At 43.0% G+C, this 15,330-nt stretch overlaps 1 protein-coding gene across 2 annotated transcripts in view; it reads right to left on the bottom strand.

Moving 5' to 3' along the window:
• The window catches only part of FSHR (follicle stimulating hormone receptor), a 185,067-nt gene that overhangs the window by 18,409 nt on the left and 151,328 nt on the right, over positions 1–15,330 (bottom strand). For both annotated transcript variants that reach the window (XM_045011604.1, XM_045011605.1), the window contains 3 exons: positions 12,238–12,306; positions 12,061–12,135; positions 5,274–5,459 (listed from right to left, as the gene is read on the bottom strand). In XM_045011604.1, coding sequence (XP_044867539.1) covers positions 5,274–5,459; positions 12,061–12,135; positions 12,238–12,306 — 330 coding nt within the window. The remainder of the gene's footprint in view (positions 1–5,273; positions 5,460–12,060; positions 12,136–12,237; positions 12,307–15,330) is intronic.

Here is a 15,330-nt window from a genome sequence, read left to right as displayed (position 1 = left end):
CATGGTGCAGGTTTTCAATCAGGTCCAGCTTTGATTGACAGATGAGTTCAACAGCTGTGATTGGTTCATAAGAACAGGGAAGGCTTAAAGATGACTGGTGGATAGGTTTGCTAATCATAATGACTGAGTAAACAACCAATCAGAATAGACCAAAGGATTGAGAAAACAACCTGTATATAAGGATTGAGGAAGCAACCAATCTGAATATACCAAAACCTGTATATAAGGCAGAGAGCTGACAGGCTTGAGTCAGTCAAGATAATAGCAGGTACAGAAGCAGGAGAAGAAGAAGAAAGATCAGAAATGAGCTGAAATCACTGAAAAAGGGAGGAGCTGCAGCAGCAGTAATAGTTCAGAAGTAGCCGTGACAGAGCAAAAGGACCATAAACAGATGAGAGGGAAAGAAGATTGCGGATAAGTAAGCATGGTGACCGTAGTATAAGGAACCAATAGGATGTATGAGTGTGTATGCTTGAGATAATAAAGTTGGATGTTTGTGCATGTATCTTTGTTATAGGGCTGTTGATTAATAACAGTCAACTCACATGATTAAGTCAAAAAATTAATTACGATTAAAATATTTTTGTGATTAATTTTTTTAATCGCTTTACAACCCTAGTTTATTACTCTGTATACAGTTTTAATGTTTAAGTAAGAACTTGCTGTCAGCATTCTACATGTGACTGATAATTGTATGTAGAATGTAACCACTTGAAAGCCATTTCCAACTCTATGGTATTGCAGTATTGGGAACTTTGATTTGCATACCTGTGCTAACAGAATTGTTTCTTGATATATGCTTTTAAGGTTTATTGTATTGGGGAATATAGGTATATTGAATGAAGATTATTTTGTTTTTTGAAGAATTAATACCTGTGTGTCAATACTTTGATTGAAATGCTCTATCTGTGTCCTCCCAAGGGTCAACAGAGTTAGTATATCCTGGGGAAGTTTTCCAAAGGTCAGAGGAAAACCCTTAGTAAAACCCTGGCAATTCCTCTAGGGCAGGCCATCCCCTTTCACCTGCTGTGACGTTATTGATATAATCTGGGACCATATAGAACATGGTTGTAAGTAACCAAGGTCCTGTAGTGTCACTAAATCTTATGTAAAAGGGGTCATATAAGGTGTCTTAGACAAGGTTATGGTTGGCTGGTTATGATTATGCTGTCTGTATGCCTGTGTTATTTTTGTAGTTGAAGTTATGAATATTGGCTATACTGTCTGTATTTCAAACTTATGCTATGCTTCTCGGAAGCATCCCAGACAAGTTGATGTTAGCTCTGCCTAGCCTGCTTGATGGCCCATTAAGGACCATCAGCTACACAATTGACCCATTGAGAGAAGGCAGATAGGCCCTGTAACTCAGCAAAGTATGCAGGGACTTGCCCATGTAACTCCAGACTCCATTTTGCTGTAACTTTCCACAGTAAGAACAAAGAGGTGTTCTTACACCAGGAAAAGACTATAAAAGGCTGATGCCTCATCTCCATCTTGTCTTCAATCCTGCTTCTTACTTCTGGAGGGACTTTGCTACAAATGGAAGCTCTATACAAAGGACTGAATGACCCATCCCAGTGGGGGATGTACTCCAGAGACTTGATTTGAACCTGCAGTTTATTCTATCACTGCTACAAGCCTGAACCAAGAACTTTGCCATTACTGTATATAATTGATTCCATTTAACCAATTCTAGCGCTCATCTATATCTTTTTCCTTTTATGAATAAACCTTTAGATTTTAGATTCTAAAGGATTGGCAACAGTGTGATTTGTGGGTAAGATCTGATTTGTATATTGATGTGGGTCTGGGACTTGATTCTTTGGGATTGAGAGAACCTTTTTTCTTGTACTGGGGTATTGGTTTTCATAACCATTTGTCCCCATAACGAGTGGCACTGGTGGTGATACTGGGAAACTGGAGTGTCTAAGGGAATTGCTTGTGTGACTTGTGGTTAGCCAGTGGGGTGAGACCAAAGTCCTCTTTGTCTGGCTGGTTTGGTTTGCCTTAGAGGTGGTGTAATGGGCCGGTGTGGCTCCCCTCTTCCCCGTGGAGGGTTGAGCCCCGGACACCGGAAGGGGCGGGGCTACAGAGCAGTGAGCCCGCCCCTCAGAGGGTCAGGCGGCGAACCGGAAGCATAAAAGCCGGCCATCAGAGCTCAGTTGGAGCCCAGCCACCGCTGGGAGCAGACCTACCCGAGAGGGCTTGGGGCGGGGAAGCCGCTGGAGCCCAGAGCAGTTGCCCGGACTGGCCGGAGCTTCCCCTTGCTCGCTACTGGGAGGACCCGCCGGAGCTTCCCCGCTCCACATACGAGGAGGAGCTGCCAGAGACTTCCCCGCTCCCTTGTTGTTACCCCGAGAAACCCCCGGAGCAGATTTGGCTGGACTTCCCCGAGGAACTGCCGGATCTACCCCCCAGCCCGGGCTGCGAGGAGCCCATGGTGTTGGACTTCCCGGGAGCGGACGCCGTGGACCCGGTAGGCCCCGAGGGGGAAATTGGAAGTGGCCCGGGGGCAGCTGACCTCAGTCAGGCTGTTGATCAAACAATGCCCATGTCAGTGTGTTGTGGTCAGGATCCCCACTGACCGTCAGCGGTCATAGCTGCTGCCTAGGGCCCCGGGCCGGGACGCAGTGGAGTGGGTGGGCCTGCGTCCCCCCTGCCACCCCACTTGCGGGTGGCAGTTTTCCCCCTCACCCCAGTGCTCAGCCCCTGCACCTACGGGCCTGAGCCCTAATTGTTGTTGCCCCGCCCTAATCCAGGGCCTGGGCCTTCCTAAACTGTCTGCTGCTCAGCCCCTGCCACAAAGGGCCTGAGCTCCCTGAACTGGTTGTTGCTCAGCCCCTGCCACAAAGGGCCTGAGCCACTTTGTACTGTTTCCTGCTCAGCCCCTGCACCAAAGGGCCTGAGCCACCTTGTACTGTTTCCTGCTCAGCCCCTGCACCAAAGGGCCTGAGCCACCTTGTACTGTTTCCTGCTCAGCCCCTGCACCAAAGGGCCTGAGCCACCTTGTACTGTTTACTGCTCAACCCCTAAACCAAAGGGCCTGAGCCACCTTGTATTGTTTACTGCTCAGCCCCTGAACCAAAGGGCCTGAGCCACTTGGTACGGTTTGCTGCTCAGCCCCTGCACCAAAGGGCCTGGGCCTTCCTGAGCCCTAATTGACTCTTACATTGTTGCTCAGCCTTGCAGCTGAAGGCCTGAGCCCTAACTGACTCTGAGAGTGTTGATCAGCCTTAAAGGGACAGGGCCGAACCCACGTAAGATCGACGGCCCGGTGTGGCTCCCCTCCTCCCCGTGGAGGGTTGAGCCCCGGACCCTCACGTTTACAGGTGGAAAAACCCCAGCCTTGGGCTGTAACTGCCATGTTTAAGCAATTTGTCCTGACTGTTACTGGCTTTCAGGAGCCATTGCTCAATGGTGCACACTGCCAATACAATTGACACAACCGCTCCTAAAGAGGATGTGTATCACTGACACAAGGAGCCAAGTGTGCACATACATAAGTGGTTTCATAACTGTGGTGGCTGTATGCCAGGCTAAGTTAGGTTGACATAATTTTGTAGTGTAGACATAGGCATATTCTCTGGAGCAGGGATTGGAATACATATTTTTTTCTGGAGCCACAGTAAACTACAAACTATCTTCTGTGTGAGAGAGACAAGTACTATGATGATGTTGAGCAAATATTTGTTTTTCTTAAGAAAGGAAATACATCTTGACAAGGAAACACTTTTTCTAATGGGAGATAACAGAGCTTTGAGAGGTCAGTGAGAGGAATTTTAACGCAGTCCTGCTCTCTTTTGCTTTTGTAGCACTGCCTCATTTTTAGCTCCAAAGGTATTTCTTCCATCATGAGATACAGTTCCTGCTGGAAACACCACAATATAACACAAACATGGGCATTTCTAGCTGCTGTATTACAAACACCAAATAACTGGATATTGTAGCTGATCATGAAACCTGACTAAATCCTTCTTTTGAGGGAAAGGAAAACATAGAATTCATTCACCACCAAGTGAAGAAATTGAGTCTAATCCTGCTTCCACTGAAATCAATGGCAAAGCTCCCATTAGCTTCAAGGTGGCAGGATCAGACCCATTGCTGTTTATTAACCACAGAAGCCTGGTAACTGGAGATATAGGTGAAAATATCACCATTTGATAAACTCTCCCACCAAAGAGTCCAGTATTCTGGAGTCACACTGGACAATGAATAACGATTTCTGCCAGATTTTCCCCTTATTATTATAGCCTCAACCATTAGACTCACATTCTTAAGACAGATAGCACTGTAGTGTCTGAAGGTGATATTTATTATCTGCCAGCACAAGGGAGCCCAAATGTTTTTCACTGCCTGATGAAATTAGTATTAATAAAAAGTATACAATTTAAATTAGTGTAGTAGTCTAAGGGCTTTGTAATTTTTGTTTTGTTTTAATTTTCTGTCGAGCCCTACATATAGGCCATGTCTGAACAAAGATTCTGGACAACTAGAATGTGGATTGTTCTGAGGGGATTTATAGGTTGATTAAACTAATTAATGCGCAGAACTTTAAGAATACCTGATGACATGAAAATACTTGAGAACCCGTGAAGACTCAATGCATTCTGCTGATGGCAAGCCAGAAGCAAGAAGACAAACTGATTTAGGAGCCTGAAAAGATCACCCCCCTACCTGACTTCAGTGGGATTCCACAGGGTCCAGTAGCAGATCCCATTTAAGGATCAGGGATTTAAACATGTGTATCAATGCATACGTATCAGGACATTTAAATCTGTGGATAAATACAGTATCCCTACAACATTTATGTTAGTGTATGATCAATATGTGCATTTTTGTGCCACCTTGGGTCCATTATTTCCATCACTCCTTATGATCAATCGGCTGAAGTCAAAGCCAAAACTCCCACTGACTTCAATGGGTTCAGAATTTCACCCTGTTGTCTCTCTGGCTGCCTCTCACAACAGGTTAGAAAATTGTCTCCTCTGCAAGGGCTTCAATGTGACTCCTGAAGGGCCCACCTGAGCAAAGCCCATTGGGCCTTATTGAATGTACTGCAACTAACTACTGTTAATGCAGGTATGACCATTTACAGCAGCAGATTATCTGGCCCTTAATATGTACTTTGCTCTCTGTATATACAAATGTATTTGTATTATAAATACTTCGGAAAAAACTCCATACCTAGCTTTAATCTCTTTTCCATGGATTAAGTTTAATTATTTGATTCCCCATCAACAGTCAGAAATGCAAAGAAAAATGAAATTACTCACATTTGTCTTTTCCAATTTGTGAATGCACAGCAATGGCTAGGATAGGTGAGGTTAGCCTCAATCAGTGCAACAAACTTCTCTAAGGCAGGCAGCTTTTTCAAATGGTAGGTAGATCGTGCTCTTAGCTTCTTAATATTTTCTAATCCAGAGGCAGGCAGGAAACTGATTCTTGTCTTTGAAATATCCCTTTAAGACATATAATAATCTCAGCAAAGAGATAAATTAACAACCCTCTCCCACCCCTCAATTTAGAGACATTTTTGGCTCCTGCAATATAAGAGGCTAGTGATTGGAAAGAAGCTGTCTGGACAGCCACGTTGAAAACAGGATCAGAGGATGACGTTGGACTTTCTCATTTCGTACATCTGACGTCTGCCTTGGAAAGATTCTAAAAATCACTGATGTGAAACAAAATAAGAGAAGATTTGGACAGGTACAGACATCAAAGACAGTCATGGCTTGGTCTTTGAAGGGGGAAAGCATGCTTAACAAATAGGATTAATTTCCTTGAGATGGTGACAATAAGAGTCAACAAGTGTGAAACAAAAGACCATATAACTGGGCTTCAAGAAGGGTTGCAACAGAGCAGTGCATAAAAAAGAATGAAAGAAACTACTTATAACATTAGAAAGCAGCTATTGATGGTGAAATTCTAGCCTGGATAAAAAAATTGCTTTAGTAACCAAAGTTGAAATATACCAGCACATGGATACAAATCAGGTGGAAGGAAAATGCTAAGAAGGGAAGATCAGTAGCGGACATTAAGTCCAATCTTTTGGAAACTATAAATCAACGAAAAGGAGGAGGAAACAAACCCAAAAGTGTGCCTGCTTGTAGATGATGAAAAAATTATTGAGTGGGTCAGTATCAAAGAAAAAAAGAGAGACTGGGCTTAAAGTGGGAGAGCCGAGCTGATGTTCATTGAAGACTACTGTTGAGTATTATAGATTGATTAAAAATAGAAGACAAATAATCTACACTCTTTAGTAGCAGTAAAGGATCTGGTACATAACAACTGAAAACCATTAGCTCTTTATGAGGCAGGGTTTAGGAAATACTGAAATGCACCAATCAGTGAGGAAAATTATTATGGCACTACAAAAAGGGCTGGTGAAATCACACCTGAATTATTATTATGGACAATCCTGGACACCTTATTATGGGAAGGAAAATGAGGAACTGGAACAAAATGCAAAAGGCAACAGATAGGTACATGCGGGGTAACAACTCTGTGGAAAGTTTGGGAAAATTAAGTTTTTGTTCATTAAAAAATAAGCTTCAAATTTCTAGGCGTGAAAACAACAAAACATTTCCAGAGGGTAACAGGTTCAAAAAGGAGAGAGAGAAGAGACTGAAGCTAAGAAGAGAGCAAGCATTACAGAAGGTGCAAATAAATGTATTTATGTGGAAGGCAGTTACTTTGTGAAATGGACTATCAAAGGTAGTGATGGAGGCTGCAACTATAAAGTTATTATAAAAAGAACTAGACTGGCAACGAGAGGGAAAATATCCTGTGATGCAAACACAAAATCCTTCCTTGTGCTGTACAGATACTGGAAGGAGGCCAGTGGCCCTTCACCTGCTGTCAAGGAGCAGTGCAGGATTTCTCCCTAGTGTTCTAGAGAGTTATAGTTGGCATAACACATCTCATATGGGGCACTATCTGCTAATGAGGGGGCATGCCCAGCTGGGCCATCTGCCTACTGTATATGCTGTGTCCATCAACATGGGAAAGCAGGGGAGGATGCTGCTTCCTTTAACAATAGCAGTAAAATGATCCAAGCAACATGTTGCCCAGTCCTTCCTCCAGTGTCAGATATGTGCCCCACATTGTTATGTTCTCTGTCTTGTGTTATCAAAGAAAAGAGCTTGCCCTAATGAAGTAGATGAGCTGACCTAATTTGGAAGCATAGCTTTTCTCCATCCTCAAAATATTCAGTCTCTATTTCATTGATAACTTTCCTATACCATGGCAATATTTCATTTGATATAAATTACACAATAGGCACAAGTTATTTTTATTATGATACATCTAGTGGCCACCAACTGTTGGGCAGATCAAATGTCATACAATTGGTGTGAATGACATTCACATTTAGAGTCAAATAATCTGTGAAGGGCAAAACAAATATACCTGTAAAAGAATCATGCTCAGAAAAGTTTGCATCTGAGCTCACAAACAGCGATTTGTATGCACCCACTAGGTAACCACACCCCTAACTACATTTGCTCAAGCAATTACCCAAGTTGCATGAGCAAATATGGTTTTTGGTGGTAGCAATTTTTGTGTCCAGATTGCACCTATGGCTGGAAATGTAGAATGACAGCAATGAAGATACTTGATGCTGAGTGTTGCAGAACCTAACTTTTAAGCACATAACTTTTAGGCACAAGACACAATACAATCAACAAAGTCTGTGATAGGCACCCAAGCTCCTATATGATGAATAGGAATGGGATTAGCAAAGTCTGTGGTAGGCAGCGAGCCACCTAAACTAGATGACAATCAAAATGGTGTGTGCTAATCCCTTTATCCCCCATGGAGATAGGATTACATCTCTACCGCCTGAACTCTCTCTGCTTCACAGTGCACAAATGGGAAGATAGGTGTTTGGCCGCCTATATTAAGCGTGGGATCCAAATCAAAACAACTGGGGTGGAGCAGGACCTCCTTGATTATCTTTAGCCCAAAGGTTAGGGTACTCATTCAGTATGTGGGAAATCCCCAGTTCAAGTCCCTCCTCCACCTGAGGGGGAGAAGGAATCTGAATAGGGAGCAGCCACTTCTCAGATGAGTGCCCTAGTCACTGGGCTATGTGATATTCTGATGTGGGGCTCCCTCAGTCTCTTGTATTGAAGTTGTTCCACTTTAATTAAATAATTGGGCCAAAGAAAGCATTATCACTCTATAGTTTAGTGGTTAGAGCACTCATGGGAGATGTTTCAAATCAATTCTCCCACTCCCAGGTGAGACGTCTACCACTGTGCTAAAAGTTATAAGGGAGGGCCTTCCCTTTCCCAGCTGTTGTGTGAAGTTGTCTCAGGTGCCTGACCTGGTAAGTGGCATATGAGCATGCCTACCTGAATGGCCCCCACATGCAAGTTAGGTGGCTGAATTATTATCTTCCCTTGTTTGTGAATCGCTCCTTGAGTGAGGCAGCAGTGAGCATGCCCAGAGGCAAAAACATACGTGCTTAGGTAAATTTTATTGCAAACATTTAAGGGCTGAGTGAGTTTAGGAGCCTACGCGATTAGGTGGCACCCAAGTGTGAGTTTTGTGGATCACACTAGTGCCTAAAATGGGAATTAGGGGCCTAAGTGCCTTCCTAGATTTCACCCTTAGTCCTTAATGTAACAGGTAACAAAAGCTGATATCATGAGTAATTTACTGATCAAACAGGAAACTTGTAGGTTTCTGCTCAAACCCATATGCAGTATCTTTCACTGCATTATTGAGATCCACAGCACTTCACAGTGCCTCATAACAAGGATATGAAAAATATCTTTCTTTGGCTTGAAAATCTTTAGCGAGACCAATCAGTTATTATCCTGGGTAGAAAATGACAGAGAAACATGAATCAGAATGCTGCCTATACTTACAAGTGGCAAAAATATCACTGTGTTTTTCACAAAGCAAAATGATTTCATAACCACTTAAACATCTCCTTGTGGATGCAAGGAGGACCTTTTAAAGAACTTTATATTGATTATGATAATTAATGCACATGAACATAAGCAAATTCAAGATCAGGAAAAGTTGTATCCCATAGTAACAGAATATTTATTTGAATGATCTGTCTCAGAGACCACTCCCTTGACAGCAGACACTGACAAGATGCAAATGGTTCAGTTAGTTAGGCCTTCAGTTACCAGCTAGGAAATTCAGGTTCAGAATTTCCTTGGGAGTTGGTTCTCTAGTGTAGGGGTTTTAGTGAAAAACGAAAAGCAACTGACTAGGCTAAAATGCCCATGAAAACAAAAAGGCAGTAAGAAACCTATCCAGAGAGCATATGGTGACTAATCAATTGGAATGGATAGCTACTGTCCTGTTCCTGTTTGCTTGCAGACCTTAAGAGAACCATTGGGGCAGCTTGCATCAGGCTTAGGCTTTGTCTACACTGGCACCTCCCTAAATGACAAAAGTTTTAATGACGAAAAGTGCTGGTGTGGACAGGGTTTCGTTGGTAGGAGCCATGCTCCCAGCGATGAAGCTACTACCCTGCATTGGAAGTGGAGCTCTCTCCTGGCAATAAAGAGCAACTACACAATGCACCTTACAACAGCGTGGCTGCAGCAGCATAACCGCACCATTGTAAGGCCTGTCAGGACTCAGGAGCCAATGTAGAAATTGCAGGAATAGCTTGTCTCTTCCCCCTTGGTTTCTTATTAGGCTCAGCAAAACCTGATGAAAGAAATAGTGCTGTCAGCTGATTATCCTTTTCAGACCTAAATAAGATTCCCCCACCCCACCTTCAGGATTGTAGTTAGGGATTGGGGTAGGGCGTAAGAGGGGAGTACGTGGTTGATCTATGGCTCATAGAGAGGTAAGGATTGGGATACCCCTCAAGAGCCTCCTATGACTCATCAACCTGATAGCAACAAAGCTTTACTGCTAATGCCATGAATTGGTTGAATGTTGATGCTGGAAACATTCAACTGGAAATAAAGTGCACATTTTTAACAGTAAGGATGATTATCCGTTGGAACTTACTTAAGGATGTGGGGGATTATCTATCACTTGAAGTCTCAACATTGGATATATTTTTAAAAGATATGCTCATGCAACCAGACATTATGGGCTTGATGCTGGAATTATTGGGTGAAATTCTATGGCCTGTGCTATACAGGAGTTCAAATTAGATGATCACAATGGTCCCTTCTGATCTTAACATCCTATGACTCTATGAACCTTTTACGTTATTTCAATATTTTGAGATGTAAGATACAAGGAGATGCTAATTGCCAACTAGATACTGGTTCAGGAAGAACAAGAGATAAGACAACTAGATGTACCATCTAATAAAATATTGCAGTCTGCACCACAAATTTGATATGAACAATTCTGTTTTTCCCAGCATAGATGTTATTACAGGTCAATCATTTCCATAAGTGAAAATGCATGTCTGGTGTACACTATGGTGACAGATGATGTGAAGACCTTTCTTTCATGATTCTCAGTCAGGATAAAAAGGCAATATACCATTCATATAACTGTGGATGCATTATTAATAGAACAGAATAATTCCTATACAAATAATTCAGTGTCTGAATTTGAACTATCAAATGAATCCGAACTACAGCAAATCAATTTAATAAACCATCAGAATATGATTGTATTGGCTCCAGCTTGCAAAGGCAATGCATTATCTTTTCCCCCAAAGAAAGAGCAATTGTGTTGGTGCTAAGAAGATGCTTCAATAAGAAGTTTATCCGAAGGTTAAAGGCATGTATAGGGACTGGTAGCTATCCAGTGTTGAAAGTGGGAGGAAAAAATATGGAGGAACTCCTAAGGTAGTACTTTATACTAGGTCTTCATTGAGCATCCCAGCATGGAGGGAGGGTATGGCAAGCACAGAAGAGTTCTACAGAAGAGTTCTTATCTGATTCTGAAGTTAAATGTTCTATTTTTCTCTCTCACTTTTATGTTTTCTAGCCACACTAAAATCTTTCCTGACACTGAAATAATAAAATTTCCTTCCCCCAATTCTAAGGGCAGCTGTTGCTAATATGGGCTAGGGGCGGGCACAAGGAGCTTGGCAGCACCCATGAGCATTGCCAGTCACAATTGCGGCCCTCCCACCCCGTTTCACTCACTTGAGTAACCCATGCCTCTCTCCTGCCAGCCTGAAGCATGCTGGATGTGAACCCTGAGGGAAGAGAGACTGATACATAGATGGGCTAGTGCTGAAAAAAGAATCATGCACCTTTCGTTGCTGCTCACATGAAATTGTGAATAGAAGCATGAGCAACGGCTCACACTTGCAAATAAGTCTCAGATCTGTACTAAACCTGGGTCTGAGATAATGTTACCAGCTTCCCTCTGCTTCTCAGTGTCAGCCATGTATATGACAATTAATAATATAAAGTGTTACAATAAGAAGTAAAAGCAGTTGAGCACAATGTTTTAAGGGTCACACAAAGGGTTGATAAAACAGTGAGTACTGCTGCAAGACACTTGATGACAGTTTTGGGGTTGCAGAAAATTTAGAAGAAGTGCATTGTTAAATGCATTAAAAAGAATGGACAGAGATCTATGAGAATTCTGCTTCTATGGAATCTTTCTGCATGGGTTACTTTTCCCTAAATGACATGTGCAGAGAAGAAAAGATTAGTGAAATTGTGCAAGGTACGATTTTCAGCTTTAGATACAGGTTCCAAAGACATAAGGGTAGATTCTCAGCTGGTTCAAGTTATCCAAGCTCCACTGAAGTTAACGGATTAGGACAATGTCCAACAGCTGACAATCTCCCCACTTTGGATTGGATCAAAACAACAAAGGAAAATAAGTAGTGTCTCCTTTTGCATAAAGTGTATTATAGCCTCTTTCTAACAGAGTTTAATAAAAAGTGGAGATAAACATTAAATAAAACCCTGGATTCAAACTCTCCTAAACTTTGTGGGGGAATATGAAATCTGAACCTGATCCAAATCTATAAAATCTGAACTGGGATCCAGATCCACATTTTACATCAGGAAACAAACCTCCAAACCTGAACACTCCTGAATTTTTGGATATTTGAAATTCAGATCTGTCATATGAGGAAAAGAACATCTGACTGTTACTTACAGAACAACCGGGCCATTGGCTCCTTGGAAAACCTCATTAGGTAATTTTTCTAGATTGTGATTATCACTAAGATTTCTGTAAAACATAACAATAAGACAATCAGGGATAAATAACTTTGCTACGGTTACTATTTCCCAGTAATTGTTGTGCTGAATACCAAATAATAAGAATAGTTACAGCTCATCCAAGTAGGTTCCATTAAATGCATGATTCTGAATTTCCCGAATTCCATTTTTATTCAGCCGTCTGCAACAAAGAGACACATTTTAAAACACTGATTACAGAAAACTATGTTTGTGCATATTAAGTCAGATGCTCCAAATTCTGAAGCATCAGTAGAATTACTGGGTGATATAAAATTAGTTAAATAAATGGTGATCTCTAGGATTAACAGAAAGCTATTATAAAATCCCAGCCACTGTTGTTTGGGATAAATTGGATTAAAAGTGCTGGGCCAGGTTCTGCTTTCACTGATGTTAAACCAGAGTAGTTGCAATGAAGTCAAAGGTGGCTCTCCAGATTTACACCAGAGTAAGTGAGATCAGAATCTTTCTGACTGTTAGTGTTAATGCCATACAAACTTTGCATTTGCAAAGTGCTGTTCAAACCTTGCGCTAACAGCTGCTAATTACCACAGAGAGGAGCAAAATGCGACAGGAAAGACTCCAAAGAGGTGGAAGGAGAAGAGCGGGAGTGTCTCTGAAAGCACTCACTTGCCTCCAGAAATTGTGAAGGACTCCCTGCCCCAGTGCTGCAAGATTGGGGTTCAGAGGCTTTGGCATGGAGAAATAGCTGGGAAATGAAAAAGGGGACTCCCAGGAGCCATCAGACTTTTTAGCATTCTCCTCTAACAGGCAAACTTTTCATGAAAATCTGCTGGCACATTAGTGCTGCTGGGACCAGCAGTAACTCCCCATCTGTGCCCTCTCTCCCGCTCTGAGAGAGAAGGGCACTGGCAAAGGAGTGGGACTGGCTCCACATCAAGGCAGTGGGAGGGTGCTGGGTGGAAATAGTGCAGAATTTGCCAAGATAGCTACTGAGTTTCTAATGCATCTGCTGTCTTCACAGACTACACCCCCTATATGCTCCACAGACCCCCCTACTCTCTCATGTTCTCCCCTCTGAGAAAAGAATTAGGCAGCAATTCAATGAGTTTAAATTAATGGAGTTCTCTGCTGAGTTTTAACTGTGGTGCTTTAACAAATTAATGTTTAATGTCCCTATCCCATGCTCCCTCCATGATCCAAAAAACTGACATTTGGGTCAGTTATATTTATCATTTATACAGTATAGTTTTTCATCTCCTTTATTCTTACTCTGTACCACTCACCCCCTCTGGCACTGAATGACAGGCCTGACTGATGGCATGAAAGAAACAATTAAATTAAACTTTCAGAAAACCTACACATTTTACTTCTTGTTCACAGCAAAAGCATGCAAGTGACCCACTAATCTAAGGTTCAAGATGGTGGACTTAGGTCAACATGAAAATCAAGTATAGGCTTGACTGGAAAGATTACCCCTTTGACCATGAAAGACAGATGTACATGGCTCAATGTCTGCAATGTGTGTCAGATCAGAGCATGGAAACTGTCTCCTATCCCATCCACTCACAGGCACTATTAGAAATGAGTGAGCCAACACAGAAAGGCAAGGCAATCGGATGCTGTTTTTACCATCTGACACATTTATTATGTTACATCATTCATATTATTTAGCAACTGCCATGCTGATTTTTTTTTTAAATCATAATATTGGCACTCATTGTGTTCTATCACTGCACATCGTGCTAAGGTTCTGATACTATCCTGCTGAGTATGGATCCTGCTGCCCTACAATCCTGACTATGCATGGCAATCACCTGGAGGAAAAATACAGCCACCACTTTCAAGCAAAAAATATATAAAAATTATACATTTACCTTTGAGCTAAACCCTGGAGTCCTCAGTCACTTTTCACTCAACTCTCACATAGCCAACCTCCCTTTAGCCCAAATTCTTCTCTTAGGCCTAGTCTACACTAGGAGGTTATGTCGAATTTAGCAGCGTTAAATCGAATTAACCCTGCACCCGTCCACACAACGAAGCTATTTAGTTCGACATACAGGTCTCTTTAGTTTGATTTCTGTACTCCTCCCCGACGAGGGGAGTAGCGCTAAATTCGACATGGCCATGTCGAATTAGGCTAGGTGTGGATGGAATTCGATGTTAATAGCTCCGGGAGCTATCCCACAGTGCACCACTCTGTTGACGCTCTGGACAGCAGTCCGAGCTCGGATGCTCTGACCAGCCACACAGGAAATGCCCCGGGAAAATTTGAATTCCTTTTCCTGTCTGGCCAGTTTGAATCTCATTTCCTGTTTGGACATCGTGGTGAGCTCAGCAGCACTGGCAGCAATGCAGAGCTCTCCAGCAGAGGTGTCCATGCAATCTCAGAATAGAAAGAGGGCCCCAGCATGGACTGACGGGGAAGTCTTGGATCTGATCGCTGTGTGGGGCGATGAGTCTGTGCTTTCGGAGCTGCGCTCCAAAAAACGGAATGCAAAGACCTACGAGAAGGTCTCCAAAGCCATGACAGACAGAGGATACAGCCGGGATACAACGCAGTGCCGCGTGAAAATCAAGGACCTGAGACAAGGCTACCAAAAGATCAAAGTGGCAAACGGACACTCCGGATCCCAGCCCCAGACATGCCGCTTCTACGAGGCACTGCATTCCATTCTAGGTGCGGCCGCCACCACTACCCCACCACTGACCGTGGACTCTGACGATGGGATAGTGTCGACGGCCGGTTCCTTGGAGATGTTCGCGGACGGGGAAGATGAGGAAGCAGATGAGGAGGACGAGGCAGTCGACAGCGCTTACAATGCTGATTTCCCCGACAGCCAGGATCTCTTCATCACCCTCACTGAGATCCCCTACCAACCCTCCCCAGCCATTAACACGGACCCTGAATCAGGGGAAGGATCAGTCGGTAAGTGCTTTAAACATGTAAACATTTATTTTTAACAGAGTAGGAATATTAACTATGTGAAAAGAAGGTCAATATATATGGGGATAGAACAGAAATCCTCTTGGGAGATCTCCACGAAGCTCTCCTGGAGGTAATCGAAAAGCCTCCGCAGGAGGTTCCTGGGGAGAGCGGCCTTATTGGGTCCTCCGTGGTAGGACACTTTTCCGCACCAGGCTGTCAGCAGGTACTCTGGGAGCATTGCCTCGACGAACATGGCAGCATAGGCCCCTGGTTTGTGCTGGCTTTCACGCAGCATAC

This window comes from Mauremys mutica, chromosome 3, assembly GCF_020497125.1.
Source record: "Mauremys mutica isolate MM-2020 ecotype Southern chromosome 3, ASM2049712v1, whole genome shotgun sequence".
Classification (NCBI taxonomy): Eukaryota; Metazoa; Chordata; order Testudines; family Geoemydidae; genus Mauremys; species Mauremys mutica.
Note: the sequence above shows the minus strand (reverse complement) of the source record. Positions and strands in the feature narration are given on the sequence as shown.